At 48.4% G+C, this 9,533-nt stretch overlaps 1 protein-coding gene across 6 annotated transcripts in view; it reads left to right on the top strand.

Moving 5' to 3' along the window:
- Positions 1-6,445: 6,445 nt before the first annotated feature.
- MTSS1 (MTSS I-BAR domain containing 1) overlaps positions 6,446-9,533 on the top strand; it is a 152,450-nt gene continuing 149,362 nt past the window's right edge. The window contains exon 1 of one of the 6 annotated variants that reach the window (XM_081265885.1): positions 6,446-7,308. In XM_081265885.1, coding sequence (XP_081122011.1) covers positions 7,237-7,308 — 72 coding nt within the window. In that variant the 5' untranslated portion in view covers positions 6,446-7,236. The remainder of the gene's footprint in view (positions 7,309-9,533) is intronic. The other 5 variants (XM_081265884.1, XM_081265883.1, XM_081265880.1 and 2 more) reach the window with 5 other exon arrangements.

Genomic DNA, 9,533 nt, shown 5'->3' with positions numbered 1-9,533 from the left:
TCCAGGCCCAGAGGTGGTGACAGCCCCTCACCCACCACCATGCCTGCAGTCTCCTGGTTTCCCTGAACCCAGCCCATGTCTCTGCAAACGGTCCCTTTCTTAAACTTCCTCCATCACCCAGTTTGAGTGGGCCATCTGTTTCCTGCTAGTCCCCTACTGACACAAAACTTCAAATAAACAGCCCCCAAGATAACTTTGAAAGGAAAGGTGTGGTCAGCACAGTGACACTGCTATGCTCTCCCCCAAGAGCCGTTGTCCTCACCCTCCTTCAGTTTCTGCAGATGTTGGTTGCATCAAATTCTGATAATAAAAGATTTTACCGCCTCTCCCTGGGGGCCTTTTGCCCTCCCCTTGAGCCCAGACCAGGACTATCAAGCCCCAGCTACAGGAAGTGACAGTAAGTACAATTTCATTTTCTTTCATTGCCGTCCACAGTTCTTTCCCCCGACTTTAAGGGAGACGAGTGGACAGCACAATTCGTCATGTTCAGCATGAGAAGTCAGGATGAGAAAGCACATTCAACTGGATCAAAAATTGCTGTGCTTCCTAAGACAGATGGATTTATGTATTTCATCAATTCTAGAAAATTCTCAGGCAGTATCTTTTGGAATATCTGCTCTCTTCCCTGCATTCTCTCTAGAAACAGCTCTATTCTCGTCATGTCCTCCTTATCCCCCAACCTCTTTCCCCCTATTTTCTATTCCTTTATTTCTTTGTGTTTTCTTCTGATCTTTCTGATCGAAAATTCTCTTTTCAGCTGTCTCTTCAGTTCTCTAGCTTGTCTGTGCAAGTTCAAGTACACATTGTAATTTCCGTGCCCCTGTGTTGTTCATTTCTAGACTTTCAGTTTGATTTTTTTTTTTTTTACAATGCATGTCCTCTTTTCATAGTGTCTTGCATTTTTGTCTTCTTTGATGTCTGAATCATTTTGAATCTACTTAGTATCTCTTTCAGACCTCTCGATTATCTCCAGGTCCTGTGGGTTGACTCCTGCTCCGAGTTCTGTCTGCCAACTTCTGAGCACAACGGGTGGACGGTTTCCTTGTGTGATTTATAATTTTGAATTCTGAACTCATAGCTGGGGTCTTTGTCTGTGGGAACCTAGAAGGTGGGTGAATCTCTTAGAGCCATTGCTTAGTTGTGCTTTCTGGGTTTTCTGCTTTATTTTAGGCCAGTAACACTTTTTGACATTAATTATCATCTTGGGTACTTTGGCTCCAATCAAGGGAAGGGAAGCATCAACTTTCAGGTACTGGAGGTTTTCAGATTCACCTGGCTGTCAAGGAGCACCCCGATTCTTTCTCATTGGCTCTCTCATGTATTTGGAAGGATTCTGATTACACTTACCTACTGTCTCTGCATGGCTGTCGCCCAAGTGACAATTTATAGAATTGGTGACAACTAGAAGTTCCCATTTCATTGCATTTACATTACATAATGTTGGGTTTTTGAGTAATGTGTAGTATTTTCTATTTTTACATAAACTCAGATGCCTCTGATGGATTTGAAATAATTAGATATGTTTCTCAATTGCTTCACATAATATGTAAATGTAAGGTTTTCTAAAATAATATGCATTTCATGCCCTTTGATAATTATTCTACTCAGAAGTCACATCTTACACACAAATGATTCCTTCTCCTTGTGCTCATGTGGAACAGAGAGAGCTAAGCTCCGGGGATATCTTCAAGGAGGGAGGTCAGGTCCCAGGCAGTCTTGTTCTATGATGTGTGCAGGGATCTCTGCTCCAGGAGAGTCCTATTCCCAATGTCAAGGTAGTGTAGAAGGTACTTCATAGTTAACCGGCAACCTGGGAGCCTATGAACACAGCTGCTGGATGCTGAGCTCAGAAAACTGGATGATTCTGGGAAAAGGACAGCTAGGCAAAGTAGGTGCTCAAGAAACGGTCAAAGAACTGAAGCAACCGTCCTCACCCCACTACAGAGCAGACACACATCCCAGTGACCTAGAATCATCTGACAGGGTCCCTCTTCCTTGAATAGTCCCAGAGAAACAAAAATTCTTACAGCTGCTTTTCACCTTTTATATTCACCTGGTCCTTGGCAGCCAGGTGAATCTGAAAACCAGCCCCTTACTAAATTTTCATGACCAGGAGCCATAAACCGGCTTGCAGAGCAAGAGGTTTTTTTTTTTAAGTTTTGTTTTGTTTTCATCTTTTTCAGTACTGGAGATTGAACTCAGGGGTGCTCTACCACTAGCATCTTTTTATTTTATTTCTCATTGAGTTGCTGAGGCTGGCCTTGAACTTGTATCCTCTTGCCTCAGCCTCCAAAGTAACTAGTCTTGTCATCACCCTCTCTCCAAGATCCTTCCATTCAAGTACGGAAGGTTTACAAGTATGTACCACCATGCCTGGTAAGGAAGAGTTCTTTTTTTGTGTGTGTGTGGTTCTGGGGATTGAACCCATGGCCTTGTGAATGTGAGGCAAGCACTCTACCAACTGAGCTATATCCCCAGCCCCCCAGGAAGAGTTTTTTAAATTTTGAAATCTAAAAATATCCAAAAATTGGGAAATACTACATTAAGGTGCAAAGTTTCAGCTTCTACAGAAAGACTGGAACATGCAACGATTAAGGGTCCATATTGCCATCTGGCTTTGGCCCAAGGAGCAGCTGGCCCTTGGGGGAGAACTTGCTCTCTGGGTCTCCAGGGTCCCCTAACCCCTGTGAACTCTCCCCTGGCCTGCTCCACACAGGTCTGCCGCCTGATGCTCATGGGCATGGGTCTTGAGCCAGTTCTGAGCATTGCTCAGTTCACTGCTTTCCTCTGTCCGGTTCCTACCCCAGTGACACATTCTGGACACTGAGGTTACACTTGGGCGTTTCCCAGCCTGCCACCCACAAAACATATACAAAACATCACTTAGGGTGAGTCACTGTGGCAGATATTTTTAACTAATTCTTGCTAATTTCATTTTTAAAAGGTACCTGTTTCCAAGTGGAAGCCCTTCTATAATATTGACACCTCCCCAATTGGTCTGAGGGATTTAAGGACTCTGGGATCATGAAGAATTCTGCTTACAGCTCACCAGGGCAAGCTTAAACCAACTTTAGTTCATAGATGAACCACGGAATGCTCCATGTAGGAAGAGCTGGCCTTTGGTGAGCGCTCACTGGGAGCTGGGGCAGTGTAAGTAATCCCACCCGTGCTCACACAGCAAGTCTCTTATCCCTGTTTTATATTGGGGAACCGGAGGCACAGAAGGCTGGGAAGTGATGGAGCCAGAATTAAGCCCAGCGGCCTAACTCAGAGGCCACCATCTCAGCCACCTCACACAGCGGCCTCTGAGGCGAAGGCCCCTCACAAAAGCTCAGAAATTTCACAGACCTGCCTGAGTCTAACCTCGCCCTGGGAGGCCTCGAATAGCACCATGCTGCAGATTAGAATCATCTGGGGCTTTAAAAACCTATCCAGGCATGAAGGAAGAACCACAACCGGTTAACATTTGAGGACTCTAAATGGGTAAATGGGATCTCCTGGGACTATTTTTGCAACATTCCTGTAAGTCTGAAATTATGTCAAAATAAAAGATTAAAAGTAAAGTGACTAAATTAGAATACTACTAGTTGACCTGGAGGAATTTTCACAGCAATTGACTGTTGATAGCAAGGTCTGGGAAAGTGTGCACAATAAGATCCTGTTCTTATAAACAGTGACAAAATCCACTCCCCCTAACCCCCAGGCATATATCTTTTTATGAGGATGGAATAAAATATGTATGATATGTTCAAAGAATTCTGGAGCCCAGTTCTCAGAGGTTCTATTTGAATTTCTTCAGGGGTAGGACCTGGGGATGGGTACCCTCTTTTAAATTTCTATAGATCAGTGTTCTTAATTAGCATGTGCAAGATCCTGGTTTCCATTACCAGCACTAGCAAAAAAAAAAAAAAGAAAGAAAGAAAAGAACAAAAAGTTCTGATGCCCAGGTCATAGCCCAGACCAACTGAATCAGATTTGCTGGCTGCAGAGGATAGGAATGGGTATTTTAAAATCCCCCCACCCAGATTCTAATATGCGGCCAAGTTTGAGGACCAGGCAGGGCCCTCCAGGCAGCCAGGGTTGAGAGTTACTGCTAGGAAGAGGGGAACTCATAAGTGTAGCCTTACTAAGTGGTAAGCAGGGACTACTGTGCCAATCCTCCCAATGGCTAGTGAGGTGGGAACTGGGGAAACAGGCTGGCTCCAGGGAGCCCATAACCTGCCAGAGGTCACAGAGCCAGGAAATAGTGGCACACACTCTGGACACACCTCCAGGGATTCAAATTCCTCTAATGGGGATTCATTCCTTTGGATTCCTCCTCCTATGGGGTTTTAAGAACCGCAGTGAATGAGGTCCTGGATTCAATCCCCAGCACTTCAAAAAAAAAATAATAATAATAAAAATAAATAAACAAACAACAACAAGAAGCAGCAAATGCTCCCCTGAAGAGCTGCATGTTCGTGGGCTCTTACTTTCCCAGCGAGTGCCTGATGTTTTGAAGGGGGATGTTGAAATGATGTTCTGCACGGGAGAAGAATATACTGTACGGGATACAAATCTGATCTTGTCATCACCCTCTCTCCAAGATCCTTCCATTCATCAGCCTCACTTGAGTCTTTAAAAAAGTGTGTCCTTCCCACATCTGGGCCTGTCCTGCCTCAAGAACTTTCCCAGACAGAAATTTTGAATGTTTTACTTTCTTATGAGAGACAAGATCCTCATTCTCAGGCCTGAGACCATGAGAGGCACAAGGAAAAAAGAGGCCACAAGAGAGGGGTAGTTGGCACACACTGCTGAAGCTGAGGTGTGTGGAGCGTGTGGCAGGAGAGCTGAGCTTAGTGTCTTTTGGACTGGAGCAGGGGCCCCTAATCCCAGGATCTGGATGTTGAACAGAAGGGAGACCTTGGACATGGAGTCAGAAAGCCAGGGTTGGAGTCCTCCCAACAGTGAAATGAGGATGGAAGGACGCAGCCTCCCATTAGACACCGTATATGTGAAATGCTGGATGGCTCATGGTAGGTCTCAGCAAGTCAGTGGGACATCATGCCAACATTATAGGCTGGCAGTGGGGTAGTCTGGGACCAGCTAGACATAGGCTTTGGCTTGGTCTCTACTTCTGTTGATATTTTTTGAATGTTTTTCTTCCCATATGTCAGATGCCACTTTAAGTTCTTTCATATATTAGCTCATGTAATGTGTATAATAGCCCAGTCAGGCAGATGCCATCATCATCCTCAATTATGGATGAGGAAACTGTGGCCTAGAGGGGTAGGTAACTTATCCAAAGCCATACAGTTAGTAGTGTAAACTGATTTTGAACCATGCAATCTGGCTTTACAAACAGTCATCTTGATCATTATAATACTGATAGCATTAAAATCATAATAATGATAATGGTAAGAGCAAACCACGTGTCAAACACTGTTACTAGCAGGGTGAGAATGAGGCCTGTGTATTAGAATATCCTAGGGGATGGGGTCCAACAGCAGGTTGGCCTGAAATCAGTTACTTCCAGAAGGTAACACCTGTCCTAGTGATTTTGGGGAGACAGGTGAATGGAGGGACAGTTGAGTTGGGCAGAGTGATCCAGGAGATCTGTGGCTGAAGCAGCTCCAGGCATCCCTCTGATCCAGGTTTTGTTCAAAGCCAGGGCTTTTCCTGCTACTGAGTGAATCTGACACAAGTCTGCCACATTTTGCACTTGGTTTCTTACTGCATCTGCTCCACTCCTTTTTCCACCTGCTCCACCCCTTTTTTCACTTGTTATGTTTTGTGCTTCAAGTGGTTAGCTACAGGGTCAAAGTCCAGTTAGGTGCTTTGTTTAATGTCCTTTAAAAGTTGTTCATTTGATTCCTCTCTGTCATACTGTTGGGCGCCCAGTTGACGCTGATGAGAATGAGTTGTCCTGGCTGTGGAGTTATTATTCACTTGACCTGCGAACACAAACCACCAGATCCCACATTAACCTGGGCACTTCGTGCTCTTTCCAGGTTAACCAAGGGTCCTCTGCGGTTATAGCAACACCCCATGCGCCCAGAGCGCCTGCAAACATCAACTTTCCACTTCACAGGCAGTCAGCAATCTCTAGAGACTGACGGACAGGCCTTAAGAGCTCTACTGCTTCCATGATTCCATTCATTTTGCACTGGCTCATCAACCCACTTCCCCCAGCATCCTGCAACTTTATCGAACTCAGCATTCCACTGCAGGATACGTCCCCAACTCTCCTTAATTACATATTTGGCTATATGCGATCATGACTCCGTGTTACAGTCCTGACATGACGGAAAGGGCTTCTTCTCAGAAGGTTGCAGCAGCAGCTTTCCCGTCCCAACGAGCGCTTACTGGGGCCTGGCGCTGGGTTAGGCCTGCCAGCGAACAAGTCCCCGGGGAGTGGCGGTGCAATCTCCATTCCGGCGCTCGGACTGTTCCCCTGGAGGGATGCTGACCATCCCTCTCTGCGCTGCGACAGGCGGCCAGGGGCGGAGAAGGTACTCCATGTGTCCGGGAGGCGGAGGGCCCGCCCGGGGCCGCCTGCAGCCCGCCCTCCCTGCGGCGGACGCTCCACGCGCCTCCCAGGCGCGCGCTCCCAGCCCCGCCCGCGTGCGGGGGACGCACGGCCGCGAGCGCGCGCCCTCCCCGCGCATCCGCGTCGGACGCACGGCCGCGAGCGCGCGTGCGCCCCTCCGAACGTCCCCGGGAGCCCAGCCAGAGCGAGCGCCGGAGCCAGGCGCGCAGGAGTGAAAAGGAGGCGGCGGCCGCGGCTGCGAGCAACAGATCCGGGCGCCTAGAGCAGACCTTTTCTGCTGCTGGGCCATTTCTTTTTAATTTCAAAAAATAAATAAATAAGTAAAATTTGAAAATCTTGGATTTTTTAAATGGCGCTGGCCCCGGGTCAGCAGGAGGTTTTCTCTGCATCAAGATGGGCTTTGCCGTTTCCGTCGTGGGCACTTGTGATGGCCTGATTGTCAGTCTTCTGTGGGCATTTTTGAGGCCAGAAGCCGAGCACTGCATGTAGGCGAATCACCCTACAGAACGGTTTGGCTTTTTACATTTTTGTTATTATTTTGGGCAGAGAACAGTCGATCTCGTGCATTCCGTCCGCTCTGCAGAAGAGGCGGAGAGTCGTTGGTTGGGTCGCTTAGAGCGTGAAATTCCTCCCGGGGTGAGCGAGCCCCGGCCCCGCGCGCAGTCCAGCGGCCACGCGAGTGTGTCCTCCCTGCCGGCGCCGGGAAAATGGAGGCTGTGATTGAGAAGGAATGCAGCGCGCTCGGAGGCCTCTTCCAGACCATCATCAGCGACATGAAGGTAGGACGCCGGGGGCGCGGCTGCTGCAGCCGCGGCGCACTGACCTCGCCGCGCGGCTTCGCCTCCACCTCCCGCTAGCGACCTTGCTTGCGCGGTGGCAGTCGGCCACCTGCGGGAGCGCCGGCCGGGGTGTCACCTGCTTACTCGGGGCGCTGTTCCCCGCTCTACTGGGTCACTGGGCGGGCGACTTCCCTGGGGAGGTTTGATGCCCCCTGCCATCTCCCTGCTCATTGTCCCAGGGGGCGGCACCATCTGGTTCCTCTGGGGGTTCATGGCCCTGGCTCCAAGTTTTCTATTGTCTGTTCCTGGACTGAGTGTCTGAGACCCGTGGAGGTTGGATACCCCGCGGACACCAGATTCCCGGGTTCGGGCGGAGGCGCCTGGCACGGTGGTAGGGAGGGATTCGGGGCTCTGCCTGGTGGTAGGAAGGAGTCTCCCCGGCCTGGGAGACCAAAAGGAGGCCTCCTCCTTCCTTGGCTTTCAAGTATACCTGCTGTGGTGGGATCAGAGCAAATTAGTTATTAATTAGGCTGTTCCAAACTGGTGAGGGACGCGGGGCAGAAGTTCCCAGGGAAGCCTGGCAGGAGCCCTTAAGCTGAGGTTTCCAGCCTGAAGGCAAGATTGGGGTCCCCTAAGCAACTATGTCTCTCTCCCCCTGCCAAAAAAAAATACACATAAAAGAAAGAAAAAGAAAACCCCACACCCCACTCCTGGTTTTCTTTTGGAAGGATTGTGGAGATTGTGTGCGTGCGTGTGCACGCGCGCGCGTGTATGTTGGGGGTGGGGAGCAACACCCTGGCTTTTTCCTGCAAAGGGTGGGACTGGAGATAACCTGATCCTCGGATGTGGATTTTCTGGTGCATAGAGATAGACCAGGGCCCTCCCTGTGTTACTCATCCAGAGGAAATATAACCAAGCGTGCTAGCTGGCTGGAGGTGGGAATTGGGGGCGGTGGGGGGAATGTATTTTTCATGTGTATTTAGGGAGCTTCTCTTTGGCTCCAGCCCAGCCCCAGTTTGCCTCGACAGATCCGGGGAGGTGGTGTTTAATTAAAAGCTCGGCTTCCAAAAGAGTGGGCAGGTTTGGAAAGCCGTGCTGGCGGGTGGGTGTGGACAGCCCCTCTTCAGCCACTGCCTGGCGCCTGGAGGAGCTTTTGTCTGATGAAGTGTAAGGTTTGGAGAGGCTTCTGCCTCGGAGATGGACTTTGGGAAGGAATGCTCAGTTGTCACAGCCTGCCTCCCACTTCTAGAACCAACTGCTACCTAGCAGAGGGTGAACTTTGCCAAGGTGCCTCCTCCTGGTCTTGTCCATTTTGAAATCCTTCCACAGATCTTGTGCCTTTTGTCAGAAATTGACATTCGTGTAGCCTAATCTGCAGCCAGACCCTGCTTGCCCAGGAATGCCTCTAATCCAGTCACATGGAATTAGATGGATTAGTCCCACTTCAAAGACAGCCCCTTTCATTCCTTTGCTCCCAATCCACATTGAATCATTGAAATGCTCTTTTGAACAAAGATTGGTCCCCTTTCCTTGGACTCTGGTATTTATTGTTAACTTAAATTCCTCAGGCCCTATAGTCAAACAAATTTGGTTGGAAGCATACATGGTATATTCTTATCTCCAGAGGATGAATTTGAGATGGGTTGGTAAAACAGCTTGTGTTTTTTGGAGGAGCTAAATGGAGGTTTCCAGTCTGGGATCTAAATGACCTGCTCACTGCAGTCCCAGAGTGGTCACACCTGGAGTTTTCCTCTTTGTTCTTTAATCCAGAATCTAGGTTCAGTTCTTTCCATTCACTGGTTTGAATCCAAAGCCCTTCAGAAGCTAATCCTGCCCTAAGGGTGGGTTCTCCTGCCTTCTACCTGCTATCCTCTGGCTGCCCAGCAGTGTGCTCTGCCCAGAGATTCATGGTGCTAATGGTGATACGGTGGTGTTTTTTTTCTCTCTCTCTCTCTCTATATATATATTTTTTTCAAGGTTTCAGAAATAGCTCTTATTTAATGCTCCTTTAATGCCAAATCTGGAGTTTCTGGGTCTTTCCCTTTGAGTTTTTGTAGGTTTGTTCCACATTCTGTGGGAAGGCATTTATTTTAAAGGTTTTTGTTTGTTTGTTTGCTTGTTTTGTCTTGGCAGTAAAAGATTTTGAAAGCAAGGTGGAATGGAATACTAAACCACGCAGAATTTTAGACTTTTCAGGGAGAAGAGGGATAAGAAAAAAAGAGACA

Source organism: Spermophilus citellus (genome assembly GCF_964194105.1).
Source record: "Spermophilus citellus genome assembly, chromosome: 14".
NCBI lineage: Eukaryota > Metazoa > Chordata > Mammalia > Rodentia > Sciuridae > Spermophilus > Spermophilus citellus.
The sequence above is the reverse complement of the archived record's forward strand: the minus strand, read 5'-3'. Positions and strand labels throughout refer to the sequence as shown.